This window comes from Falco rusticolus, chromosome 3 (genome assembly GCF_015220075.1).
Source record: "Falco rusticolus isolate bFalRus1 chromosome 3, bFalRus1.pri, whole genome shotgun sequence".
Taxonomy (NCBI): Eukaryota; Metazoa; Chordata; class Aves; order Falconiformes; family Falconidae; genus Falco; species Falco rusticolus.
The window spans coordinates 27,760,680-27,774,645 of record NC_051189.1 but is presented as its reverse complement, the minus strand read 5'-3'; the positions used below and the strand labels follow the sequence as shown (position 1 = coordinate 27,774,645).

General features: G+C 45.5%; 1 protein-coding gene across 10 annotated transcripts in view; it reads right to left on the bottom strand.

Moving 5' to 3' along the window:
- Window positions 1–7,786, bottom strand: part of SNX31 (sorting nexin 31) — a 30,774-nt gene extending 22,988 nt beyond the window's left edge. For 7 of the 10 annotated variants that reach the window (XR_005103173.1, XM_037380151.1, XM_037380152.1 and 4 more), the window contains exons 1-3: window positions 7,634–7,786; window positions 7,484–7,558; window positions 1,060–1,174 (exon numbers count right to left, since the gene is read on the bottom strand). Coding sequence is in view for 9 of the 10 variants with exons in the window: in XM_037380151.1 (XP_037236048.1) it covers window positions 1,060–1,174; window positions 7,484–7,558; window positions 7,634–7,699 (256 nt within the window). In the remaining variant the exon portion in view is untranslated. Of the gene's footprint in view, window positions 1–1,059; window positions 1,175–4,301; window positions 6,949–6,969; window positions 7,378–7,483; window positions 7,559–7,633 lie in introns of those variants that run through there. The other 3 variants (XM_037380154.1, XM_037380159.1, XM_037380158.1) reach the window with 3 other exon arrangements.
- Window positions 7,787–13,966: the final 6,180 nt, after the last annotated feature.

Sequence of the window (13,966 nt, the reverse complement as noted above, 5' to 3'; positions counted from 1 at the left end):
AAACGGGGAGGGAGGAAACCAAACTTAGCCAAAAGATGAGAAACATGGCTACCGTCCAAAACCAAGATGCATACAACATGACTGTTGGTTAAAACATCAGTGCTACTTTATTCATCCTTTGGTTTCTGCACAGCTACCTTTACTACCCTGTTGTTAAATCACTGAAGCTACAAACAGTGCAAAACACATGTAGTTTTGCTGTTCTCCCAAAGCAAGTCTACAGTAAGGTTCTTGGCCACGTAACTCCATGGTCATTCATGGCCAGTAACTCTAAAAGGAGCTGCTGAATACTCAAGTGAAAAAGATAAATCACTAAATAAGGTTCTAAAGACTAATCTTGCACTTCTATTTTGTAAATCTTGGCAGAAAGTATCTGAGGCCAGAGGCTACAAAACCTCTTTAAGTTCATCTTCTCACACACCCTTCTTTTTGGGTAATTGAAATAGTAATATTTTTTTTTATTTGTGGCTCACATGAAACTCATGAGATTCATTCTAGGGATCCTGCAGACCTGGTTTATAACACAATACATGGCACCTGAGATTTAAATTTTCTACAAGCTCTTGTTATAGCTCTCACAAGTCTGCCTAGAAACCCTTGAAGGGAAGAGGCTTATATAGAGCCCAGTTCCATACCACACTTCTACTAGTCCAAGTGCCTGTCATTTTTGCCTCCCTCTTTTTACCCACCAGCCATGAGTTCTCACACCCGGCCACATGTCAGGTCTGGCAGTTGTGAAGCAGCAGAGATGGGTGGCTCAGTTCACTGATCCAGAGGAACAGAAAACAGCCAGACTACTGGCTGCCACCAGAAGGCCAAGTTGGGTCAAGTTTAAGTGTGAAACTGTACCCTTACATTTTGGGAAAGCTACAGGAAGGCAACCACCTCAGAAATAAGAGAAACGTGATATGCTGCTGTTCTAGAGCCAGTGAACCAACAGACAGGACAGATCTGCAATGCTTAGCCCCAGCCTTTTAGATACATCCTTGCTCAGCATAGAAGGTAAAGCGCTCTGCAGACAATTGTAGACATATCCTTAAAGGTTTAAGCCAAGCTTACCGTTCTGGAGATACTGCTCCAGCTGTGACTGTCTCTCATCTGCCATAGACTTGGTCATTGCCAGGTAATACTTCGGAGGAAAAGCAGGCACAGCACTCCCAAAAAGCTGCCTGAGCTACAAAACACCCAAAAGGAAAGTTCCACATCAGTGAAGAACTATTCATAGCTTCCAAGGAGCTTTCAGTGCTCTCTTGTTTTGACAGCGAGACATGATGACCTACAAAGGGCATGGGGTACCTACCCGGCACCTCCCTGATGGCCCTCAGGGCCCACAGCAAGGGCAAAGCCTTTGACTGGGCAGCCAACAGATGACAGTCCAAGTGAGCAACCTCTTTTGAAGAGTTTATCATTCTTAGTCTTACCACTTCTGAGCTCCTGATCCAAGCCAGAAAAGTAGGATTGTATCAACCTTATTAGCTAGGTCTTATACACCTCATGGACAAACAAGATATGATTACAGAAGTCCTCTCTTCCCAATACATCCATACAGGATTGCTTTGATCTATGCTCACAAAACTACTTTAAGAGCTGGCTACTTCTGCCCTTGACTTGTGCTACCTCAGAGGTTTTTATTATTTTGTGCATGAGAGATAGTAACTTTTATCAGATCATCTCATATTGTCAAAAGAAAAAAGAATACAAAAAACCTCCAACAAAAAGCAGAGAATCTTTCAGGAATGTAAACTATCTGAAAGTTTGATTCTTCCTCCAGCTGTATCAGCTGGCTAATAAGAGCTTAATATCTCTGTACAAACCCCCACCTCATTTATAAACATGCCTGAAAGGACTAAAGAACTGCAATTACATTATCTTATGTTAACGCAAGATAGCTCCAATATAGGCTTGGGCAGTAGTTAGTCACTTGGAAGTGTAAAAATAATCTGCTATAGGCAAATTATTTCAAGAGGAGGATAGGCTATGTTTACCTTCCCAATATGCACATTACTAAACACAGCAAAATCAGCTAGTTCGCCTGGAAACATTCCTTCACCTAAATCAAAGCAATACAGCATCTGACCAGTAAAATGAGACTCCTACAGTATGCAGAGACATTAATACTAATTAAATTTGAAACACCAGTATTCAACTTGGCAATCAGTAGCACTAAATCATACGAAAGATGACACCTTCCCCTCTGGCCCTGGCTGCTCAAGTCCTTCACATGACTCCAGCAGCTGAAGCTTGAAGATGAGAAAAGTTTACTACTGCAAGAGTTAGCAATACCCTTTCCTGCCTGTTGGCTGAAAACAGGAGAGGCGCATACTCTCACAGCTCCACATTCCCTACATTGGCAACACACCGTCATTTGTAAGTTCTTGATTATTAGATATGCATGAATTGCTCCGAGATACACAGCATAAAAGGGTTAGATAACACTACATGCTTTGGTTTTATGTGAAGCTAGCAGTAATAGCTACTATAGAGTGCTGTTTATCTTCAAAGTCTCTCACATACGTGATCTTCCCCCAGGGACTGAAAAGTATTATCTCTGCTCTACAGGCAGGCAAACTGAGGAGATACAGCAAAAAAAATTGCCAGAAGTTAGAAAGCCAGAGCCACACTGACAACAAGGAGGTCCTCTCTCTTCCCTCTGTGTTCAGGCCATGCCTCACCTACAAAGTGGTGCCGCCTGTTATCATCAGTTTGCACAAGCTAAGACTCTGGCCTACTTAAAATAATTAATTCATCTCAGTGCCAGCTGCTTGGTAAGTTTCTTGAAACACAATTGTGTGTCCTCAGGATCTGGGCTACAGAGAAGAGAAACTTCTCCCAACTGATTGGACTTTTTCACATCTCAAAGAATTGAAGAAAAATGCCAATAAACTTTAAGTGCGTATTTGTGTACAGTGCTGAAAGCCCACCAAACTATCAGCCACCAGCATGAAATTTCATTCTAGCAGAATGAAACTAGCCAATATTTGTCTTCACAAACCCAACAGCCTAAGCTACATTTTAAATTCAAGTCAACAACAACACTGTACCTGGTGGTGCCAGGTGCCAGCTGCCTGCTGCCCTGTCAGGCCAGCATCACCGTAAGAGATAAGCTCCCTACCCAAAATCTGCTTCTGACTATTTCCACCCCCCACCATGGCTCTGGGTTTGTTTCTGCAACCTAAAGCCACTCTGCAGAAGATGCATCTCAGCCCCAACCAGGGTGCCCTGTGCATTGCCATTTTCTCTGGACTGAACCTACTTAACTAGACCTACTACCAAGCCATCCTGCTCCACAAGCTGTCCAAGGGGAAGACTCCCATCCTTTGGCCTCTCTACATGCTGACTGAGCAGCTTCTTTGCAGACCCTACATGCAGCTCCTGCCAACAACACGCAGCAGTCACCTGTGCCTTCCTGCCTCACAGCTCACAACCCAGCACTGAGGCTGCACAGCTCCACTTCCAGCTCACCACCACAGAGGCAGCTTCAAGAGCAAGTAGCAGGAAAGGCCACAGGAGGCTGGATCACAAGAACAAGCTTAAATCTGACTGTGCTAGAAGCCCAGACAAGATGTTCCAGCCTGGTAGAAGAGGTACTTGCCCTTCCTCCAAAATTTCTACCTAAAAGAGAGAGAGCAGTTTCCCTAAATAGGGAGTTTTAAGCTTTAAGACCTAATTTTTTCAAAAAGAGGAGCAAAGACACATGCCATAGTTGGTGCTGTTTCTTTTTCATGTTTCTGCAATAAATATTTCCTTTCTCAGCAGGAGACATTATAATTTTTAAAGTATAGTCAACCAGAATTTATTATCTCCTACTTAGTCTAATCCCATGGGTTTGGGTTTTGGTGTCAGGTCCTGCCTATGCTGTCTAGACAAGCTATTTCACCCAGGGCCATGCTCCATCACAGGTGTGCAGATGCCGAGGTCAGGCACAGCACCAGAAACAAAAGTGCTAGCCTGTAAAAAATAGAGCAGCATTATAGCTATAAAGCTATTATGTATGGATTATATACAGAATGCACAGGCCTCTGGGCATTTCCTTCTCAGTTACACGATTAAATACTAAGAAGAGGAAGAGACACAATTTTCAGATTAAAAACACTTAAACATCTTTCATGTGAAAATAAAACTATACGTATGCAGAAACTGTCCAAGAAATCAAAGGTGTGAGACTCTTCTAGTACATGACTGGCTAAATGAAGTTTAAAAAATGTTTTCCATATTTAATTACTTTTTCCCCCAATTGTTTTATCGTGATTAACAGATTTATTTTTTTTTTTAGAACTTTTTTCCTCAACAGGCTTTCATACCAATCACAGATGCTGCAAACCGACTCAGTAGAGGTTGTCATCAGGACTAGAACCCACCAGTGCTGGATTTCACTCTCAACCCTACAGGGGGCACTTCCTGTTTACCCCCTGCCTTGAAGCAAACCAGTGAATACTTCGACAATTGCAGGAAATAATCTGTTCCTCTCAGTCCTACAACAGAAGGTAGGTTTATTATGATATGTGTTTAGAGAGAGGGATGTGCTAAACAGCTGCCAAAATGAAAAGGCAAATGCAAACGTGGAAAAGGTGGAAGCCAGGGGAAGTCTGTCTTCAGCAACAGTTCAATTTCAAGGGAATCCAGTAACATTTTTAGAGCACAAACCACTGTCCAGCTAATCTCTAGCCACACTCTAGAAGTTTCTGTCACTCATATGTTCTTGCAAAAGTGCCTTGCCTCTCCATAAGCAGAATAAAGACCCGCAGCTCCATTAGGGGTGCTCTGGTCAATGTGCAGTCCCCACAGAACTAAAGCCAGAGCAGAGCATGGCTGCAGTAGAGCTCTGCCTAGCTGTCCTTGTATAAATCTAGGGCCAAAGCTTAAATCCTTAAAACACACATCCACCCGCCATTGACACTCCTGCTGATGCTGCTCACAGTCATTTGCAGAGATGGCTACACAAATCTTAGTTCTTCTGCAAGTGCAAATAAGGAATGCTGCCCAACATGCATGGCATTCATCCCAAGCAATGGGAGACTGTCCTTCAGCTGTCCATCTCCACAAGATGAGAAAGGCTAAAGATGCATTGCTCTCCTCAGCATTTCTGCCAGCCCTGCCTAAGCAACCCCTTCTAAGCGAGATCTCAGGATATCATTCTTGGTTGTTTGTACCTCCCTCTATACCATCTGCCCTGGGTGCTCAGCTTAAGGCTGAGAATCCCATTTGCAGGTAAGGCACCTAGAGGTAAGGAAATGTTGCTCAGAGTTAGTATACCGACATCTCTCCATTCAACGGTGTATTCAAAACCTCATACACTCCATCACCTACACTGCCCCTGAACAGCTGCTCCCTTCAGACAGGCCTTTTGTAGGGAAAAACTGCCCTGGGATACACCAAGGAACAGAGCTTGGGAGTGTCAAACAACAGAAGCGCTCTCAGAATATAAAGTGATGGATAGCAGGAAAGTGCACAGCAAGACAAAAAGGGGCAGGTAAGGCACAGCATCACAAACAAAAATCATGTGTCCTGATTTTGTATTACAAGTTAGGAGAGGAACTTGTAGAAGTGGAATAGCAGTGCTTTAGAAATCGCCACCTTTAAAGAGATCAGAGGCACAACAACACCACATCCAACAGGAGTCAGAGACAGATCCTCCAGAGTAATGTTCAAGAAATACCGTCAAGTATATTTACTCAGAAGTCTGTCCATGAGGGAAGCTTATTTCCAATTCACATCCTGCATCCATCACAGAATTGTTGCATCTATGGGGCTTCATTGACACCACGTGTGATCTGGTCAAGAGGGTGAAACTACTGTACCCTGGAGTTCAAGACTTCTTGTGTGTGTGCCTTTTTCTACCTTCAGAGTATTTCAAGCAAAATAATCAGAACAGGCTACAAATAATTATAGATAAGTAACCTCACATAAGTATAGGGAAGACAATTAAGGGACAGCAATACACTTGTAAGCTTGAAGACCAAGTATAGCAGCTACCAACAGCAGGAATGAAGGAATTAAAAATAAAAATCAGCTAATGAGTTGTAAAGCCCAGCAAGAGGCAAACTGTCAGTTACAAAGGATGCAGAGAAGGGAAAGGTTTTGCTGAGAGCATTAATGGAGTTAAAACCTCTTGAGCACAGAACAGTAAGCCTTAAAGAAAAAGCAAGCAAATATATAACCTGGTTTATTAGTTCAGATATGTTATCCAAAATGCTCCATTAACCAAAGCAAAAATATTACTGCGAGAGCTCCCACAGGGAAAAGAATTGTAGAGCTGGGGCACAAGAGCACACCTCAGCAAACATGGCAGCCCTGCTACTGACTCAACTGCCTTTTAGCTGTGCAGCTCCAACTGCTTATGAAGTCACACAAAGATGTGAGAGATGGGCCTCCATCTGGGGCCACCTGGCTGAAAAACTACTCCAGAGTGGTCATATCACCGCAACACAGCACAGCAAGGAGGCTGCCAAAAGAAGGAACACCTACTAACCCATTACCACGAGAAGCATTCATCAAACAGGGCCCTAAAGTAGGGCTGGCAAGGTAAAATAAGGCTGCTCAGCAGGGATGACTGCATGCCCAGACTGACAGAAAAGCTGGGAGAGATTTTGCTTTGAGTCAAGGAGTGGCAAAAGCCAAAGAGATCAGGCTAGTGAAGAGAAGGCTGGTAGCCACGCAGCTTCCACAGAAGAGCTCAACATCACATGCTGCCTTTTATCTTCCTAAGAAAACCAGAGGAAAGAGAGAGAGGTGACCCAACAGGAAACAAAAGCAGGGGTAAACAGGCACATTCACCCTGAAATAATCCACTTCATTTAGCTGGGGCCACATGCTATCCCCTGACGCTCACTATTCCTCAGAATACTCCAGGCCTGTATTCCAGCTGTTTTGTAATTGCCTAGCAGTTGCCTGTATTCGCTTAGGCAATTCAGGCCAAGGGATCCAACACTCGGTTAACCCTTTGCTTGTCCAAAAAACCCAGCAACTGACCGTGCAACTTGCCTGCGCTGACCTCTATTCCCCTTCTACCGTTGTCCACAGCTGTTCCAAGAGCCCAGCGAAGCAGCTGCACTTCCCTCCCAGCGGGGCTCCCACTTGGAGCCCAGAACTGCCGCTGCTTGGCCGACATTTCCCCACGAAGCCAGTTTACCACAGCCCTCCTGCCACATCCCTTGGCTTTTTTGTTATGGATTTGCCTCCCGGTCGCTGCTGGATCTCACCCTGCCAACACAGGTGCCCTGCGAGCGGCGGCTGCGCCCCTCCGACAGCACAGCACGGGGGGGCCGGGCAGGGCGCACGGAGCCAGCCCTCAGTAACGTGGATTTTGGGTGAAACAACCCACCGCCCTCACCGCACAGCGGCCTGTGAGGGCCAGGGGGTCCCTCCCGCCCCACAGCCCCCTCAGGGGCACAGCCCATCGCCCACCCGCCCCGGCAGGCTGCCCCCCTCCCAGGCTTTTCGGGGTGCCCCCGGACCCCGCCAACCCCCCCCGGCCAGCCCTCACCTGCGCGTCCCAGCGGCGGAGCTGGCTGTACCGCGCCTTGCCCAGCAGGAAGCCCTCCAGGCACACCGAGTACAGCTGCAAGCACAGCGCCGTCAGACCCCCGCCCGGCCCCGCCGGACCCCGCCGCCCGCCTCCCCGCCCCGTGCCCACCACGTAGCGCCCCCCGCGCCTCTCCCGCAGCTCCTCGGCGGTGGTGATGCTGAAGTGCAGCTTCATAGCGAGACCGGGCCGGGACGAGCCGGACGGGACGGGATGGGCCGGGCCGGGCCCAGCGCCTCACGGCAGCGGCGGGGACGGGGGCGGCGCAGGGGGGAGCGGGCACGGCGCCAGGGGGCGCTGCCGCGGTGCAGGCCGCGGGCTGGGGCGGGACGGTCCCTCAGGCGCAGCCTCGGCGGCGGCTTTTATTTGCCGCCCCTCCAGAAAAGGGGCAACGTGGAGTTATTCATGGTTATTAAAGGTTAATAAGCGCCAAGCGGTGCGGGCTGGGGAAGCAGCCCGGCGGGGTTGAGCCAGGCACTGAAGAGCCGGCATTGAGCAGGGCAGGAGGCGCGAACAGCTTGGGGAAGGGGACTGCGGATAACGCACCATGAAGTGACCATAATTCACTGTTTTTCAAGGAACAAGAACTAGGGGCCATTTGGTGAAAGGGGTATGCATCAGATTTATAAGAAAAGAAAGTCGGTTTTTGACGCAGTGCCTCACTACAGGTCAAATATACTTAAAATGGCAGGTCCACCTCTGGCCTGGGGCTTTTGTTTATCACTAGCTACCAGACAGTAAAGACAAGTTACGCTTGCTGTATTTCATGGCTTCCTTAGCGTATTCCTGGTACCCCCAAGGGAAAGGCGCTGCGGGAGCTGGGCCTTCCCGCCTGAGTCGCTGTGGAAGCCCTCGCGGTCTCATGCGAGCACTGCTGCCGGAGGCGTGCAAGGAGTGCATCAGCATGGAAGTGATGCAGCTGAAACGCCTCCCTTGCCAGCTGGGGCCTGACACAAGTGCAGTACTCCGGCCTCACCAAAAGGCTTCTTCTTCTTCAGAGGAAGAAAATGATTTTGGGAAGGCCATGATTCACCAACTGACCTGGGGAAAACCCCTTCCCAGTGGAACAAGGTTTGTATGTGTTTTTCAAGCAAGAGGATTAACTGTGGGCATTCTGGAGAAAATGTAGAAGAGGAAGTAAAATAAGATTGTGTAACATGTTTGATAATTTGATTTGTTTTTCTTCTTCATTTGTGCAGCCAAATATGACCAGTCTGACGACTTCTGGAGCACCCACACAACCGCTCTCCTAACAGAGTCACCTGTGTAGCTCCTGGGGTCACAGCTGCCCTGTTGTACCTGGGAGATGAGGCACCTGCATCCTGGCGAGCTCTGCAAGAGCTTTCCTTCCACTCCTGAGCAAGGCCACTGTGTGCATCTTTGTATCCCAAGTCACTTCACAAATTCACATCTCCACTTGTAACCTGGGAGGCAAAGTGGCTGCAGAATGAGTTTGATGGAAAAATGTCAGGTGTAGGCAGACAAAAGAAAGATCTAATCTCCAGGCCATGGGCAGGAATTTTCCACTTCTGCTGTCATTCCAGGTTGGTAGTTGCTTCTCATCTGCCTGAATCTGGTTCCCCTCTGCAAAACTACAGGAGGGGAAACTGAGCTACCTTTGGTGGCAAATCTAACAGTGGCAAAAGACAGGATCAAGCAAGCTTCCACTTACAGATGTGACAATGCAGTATCTTTGTGGCCCGCTTTTTGAACTGTAATCTCTGTTTTATGTTACCTGCTGACCAAGTTTAATCTAGAGCACATGTAACCCAAGGTCCCAGTTACTGCAGTGTGACACAACCAGTTAGCCTGCCCAGAGCTTCATTTTTGTTTTCTCAGCACTCAGATATCACATGGAATGTTTTCAAGTGTACTCAGAGCTATAAAAACATATGTATGTCTGGACAGCTATAGCCAGCTGGAACATGGGATGTTTCTTCAGCAGGTTACATGGACGATAGGAGACTACTTGGCATAGAGATACTGCTTTTAGTACTTTATGTGCAACAGGCCCATTATGTTGGCCTAGCTTATAATTTCTTTTTTTCCTTAATGATTACATTCAATCACAATACAAGTGAGAAATCTAACTTTCAAATTACTTTTTGAAAATATTCTTCCTTTCTTCTTGTTGCCCATGTCCTTCAAAGAGAGCTCCAACTACAGGTGCACATCGTGGTCTTAGTGTAAAACATGTGTTTCAAATTTGTATTCACTTAAAATGCCACATCCTAAAGATCTGTAGCCCTGCCAGCAGCATTTTCATTTGGATACAGCTACTTTCCATCACTATTGACTACATCCTACAGAAGGTAAGCAGGACTAAAAGTTTTCCTTCGCAGACACAGCCATACCACATGGACTCACAGTTGCCTAAGGCAGAGTGTTTAGGCTGCTGATGTGCTGAAATCTCTGCCAGCCTCGTTGAGGAATTTTATCTTGTGGATTGGTTTGGTTTTTTTTTGCATGGGGCATTTTATGTGCTCCTCCTGGATTGTCAAATGAGGAAAAACCTGTGAAGAAGGGAGGTGGCGAGCGAGATGCTGATTTGTGGCTCAGAAGGAACAGGATCCCAAATGCAAATCGTCAGCCAGTGGGAGTAAGTGTACAAGGATTCCCCAGATTTCAGGTCTTTACATGAGAATGGAGTTGTCCTAGACTCGCCTCTTTTGCTAGCAGCTGAGCTACAGATCCTCTTTAAGTCGGTGTGCTGCCTTTGAAACACCATCAGAGAAGACCTGCAGCATTTCCCAGCCAGACCTTGTAGCCTTCCTATGGCTTTTCATTGCAAAGGTGGTGTAGGGCTCTTAGCCCTTTACCATGATGTTGATGAGGTAGCTAATTGATGTAACTGCACATAAGATGTGGTATTTCTCTTTGTGAGAGACTAGTTGATCGAAGGGAAAAAGGGAAGGAGGCAAGGGAAACAGGACAGTTTAATTCGAAGTGCCCATTTACATCATAAAAACTAATCTGAGAGAAGAACTGGAACTTTTTTTGAGTAGCCACCAATTCCAGTAAATCCAAGCCTGTGCTGGATTTACTTGGGAGGCATTTCTACCCTCGAATCACCTCTCAGGGACAACTCATGTACATGGGAAGCTATGAAGAGTTCACTAGTTTAAACTACTCCGGCGGGGAATGAAAATGTTGCTTATGTACAGGGAGCAACTCCAGCAGAAGGATCAGTCATAGAAATGGAGCTTCCTACTTAGTCCCAAGTAGGATGGCCAGAAACACGTAACTATGGAAGCCTAGTGAATTGTGGTCTCAAGGACAAGTCTGTGGCATTCTCTAGCATGTCAGTTTGGATCAGAACTCCTGGACCTATTGAGAATGAATACAAATCCCGGCTGGGTTTTTTGGGAGTGTGGGGTTTCTTTTCAGTTTTTCCAAGCAGAATTCAGAAAAACTTTTTGCCAAGAATCCTAACCCAAAATGGTAAACGGCTGTCTTTCAACATCCAGTTGTCCATAGCAATCATTAACAATGCTCCAGAGAAGGAAATGCATTCAGGTGCAAAGACTGAAGGTATAATTCATTCCAGGGCAGACACCTCATCAGTGTAAACTGGCAACTGTAATGACATTGCCTGACTCAGGAACATCTTGATTTCTACCACCTTGCCCCCTCCTCCCCCAGGACACGGTGGAATCCCAATTTCCTAGACTTCCCCAGAGCACCAAAGAGAATGCATGCAACCCAGATTACCTCTGCGCCAAACCTTTGATTGGGTTGCCCATAAAGCCACATTCTGCTTGGGAAAGTGGACAGTGGATGTAGTACTGTTCATTCAAATTGCCATTCATTGCTGGAGCAGGCTTTTGGCTGCTGCTAAACTCTGAAGCATTTGCTGTGGTTAGAATGGAAGGCAGGGAAAGGACTGAAAGAATGAAATACCAGAGGATCCAGCAAAATCAGCTTAGTGCTGGGTGCCTGCAGGGCAGTAGAGGATCAGCGTAAGCCTCTGACAAATGCTAGAGGGAACGTGTAGCAGAAGGAAGTGACTGCCAGTTAGGCTGCCTATTAACCCAAGGGAACAATGCTCTACTGCTATTGAATAAATTGATTTTTGTGTGGTGCATTGTTTTACAGTAGGTACTCTGAAGATACATTGATAGAGGCACTAACAATAAATTTACTATCGCCAAGATTTAAAAACAAACGAAAAAAAGGACATTGATCAAATAGGCATCTGTGGTATACAGCGGGGAATTACCATGTCATCAAGAGTGGGAAGAAATAAACCCAACCAACCCAGGGTTTTGTTTTCTTAAGCCATCGTGATTGCCTCAGCAGAATTGCCTCAGTGTTCCCTTCCATCACAAAAATTACCTAGCATTTCAGGCTGGCACAACACTGGTGCTTGACACACCCACAAAAGCCTTGCACAGAACCCCTCTTTTCCTCCTTTTTCAGTTTCTCCATATATGATGTACATAACTTGCACAACCTTACAAAACATAAAAATTAGCTTGGTTATCTCCAGCAGACATATCACCTCCTACCTGGGGAAAGGAGCAGAAGTGAGGCGGGCTCTTTCCTTACTGCTAGTGCCCCGAAACCCCTGCAAATAGTGAGGTCTTTACATCATCCCTTAGAACTTCCATTAAACCTTTAGTTTTACCCAATTCTTCAGCAGTTCTATTATGGTGCTAAGTATTTTTAGGTCTTTAAAACAGTCTCCAAAGCTTTAATGTTTTTATAGTTGACACTACATAAAATTAATGTTGTACATTCAACCTCTTATATACGTATCTTGTCTGAACCACCTCCTTTGTAGGATTTACCATCCAATTTCAGAAATTCTTAATATTCATACACTTCAGCAAGATTGCAAATTAAAGGCTAACCCAGCCTGCCTCCATTGGGACAGGACTGAACCTAAGAACTGAACAAGCTTAACCTAATGCCTTTATAGTGAAGTGGGGATTTTAAATGGGATTCATTTACACCAGATTAATTTCACCCCTCTATGCTAGGCTTATTTCTCCAATTCACTTAACAGAAAAATCTCAGGTCTGAAAATCTTCGCACAAGGGGAAAAATAAGGGCACTTTTGAATAGTCTTTTGGGGGGGCTTCAGAAAGCATACTGAAGAGCTGTTAAGACTTCAAGAACAGGTCCTCATACAACACGGATTTGAAAGCTTTCCAGAAAGGAACTCACCAACTCCTTCCCTGCAATTCTGTAGAAACTGCATCCTTTACATACAGCCCGGGCAGACTGCAGCAGCTAAGTCACACCTTCCTCATGACCAACAGACCTGTTCCTTTCCCCCATCCCAGCCTGTCAGGTTTTCCTCTCTTCTCTGTAAAAGGAGGACATGCCATCTTCACTGCTTTCTTTCTCCCCCTGCATTATCAATTTTGATTAAGCAGCCTACAGAGCCAATTATGGGCTAAACTGGGTAGCAAATGCCTCCCATTCTGCAAATCTGCAGAAAGCACTCCCTTAAAAGAAGTGGAAGAAAAAGCAAGGCAGCAACTGTAGGATAACCCATCTGTAGATGAACAGCTTCAATGTATCTGCTGACACAGCTCATTACTCTCTTGATTGTGCATGTAACAGTTTTAATCCTGCAAAACTCTTCACCTCGATCAGGTCCTGTAACAAATTAAACAGCTCATGTGCTAGTGTTGGCGCTTCTGACTTTTGCTGCCATCAGTCATTTGCTTGGATCTCTTCTTAGTGACTAATACACAAAGCTGACCTGAAGGTCCCATCAGCCCCAAGTGCAGACAGGATTATTTTCTATGGTATTGTATACTTGATCAGATTTAGATCAAGCAGCAATTTATTTTTAAAAGGCATACACACCTCCTTCAAATCTATTTTTTAAATGACAGTCAAATATAAGGATGAACCAGGAAGGTCTCTTTTCGCAGAAGCAGCAGATTCCTGGAGCCAGTAAAACTGCTAGACTTATTTCACCATTCACAAATTTGATAAAAAACCCCACGAAGTTTTGCACAAGCTCATTGTATGCAGAGTTCTGTGATACATTACAACTGGAAGTTGCTGAAAAGACCTTTGTAGTGAATAAGGAACGGCATTCAATTTCAGATCACTTCCTGTTTTCAAATCTGCTCATTTAAAGCACCCTAACTGTATTTTTTCAGTAACAAGTCAATAATGTAGTTACCAAAGAGCTAGCTGACTAAGACTTTCAACGTTGCCTGTCTAGAAGGATTTGCTCAGCACATTAAAAACCCCAAAATGTAGCAAAGCTAAAATGAAACTAATGGGTCTCTTACTAAGAGAGAAAAAAAGGTAACAGTAGCCATGCTACCATGTTATTAGGAAACACAGCATGAGAAATACCTGACTCGGAGGATTAAGCACTCCTGTCCACAGAAGGATTTTTACTATGTAAAAAGCATGATCTTTTGGTTACTATTCATTCAATTTTTAATACGTTACCACTCAAAGCCTCACCTTTTT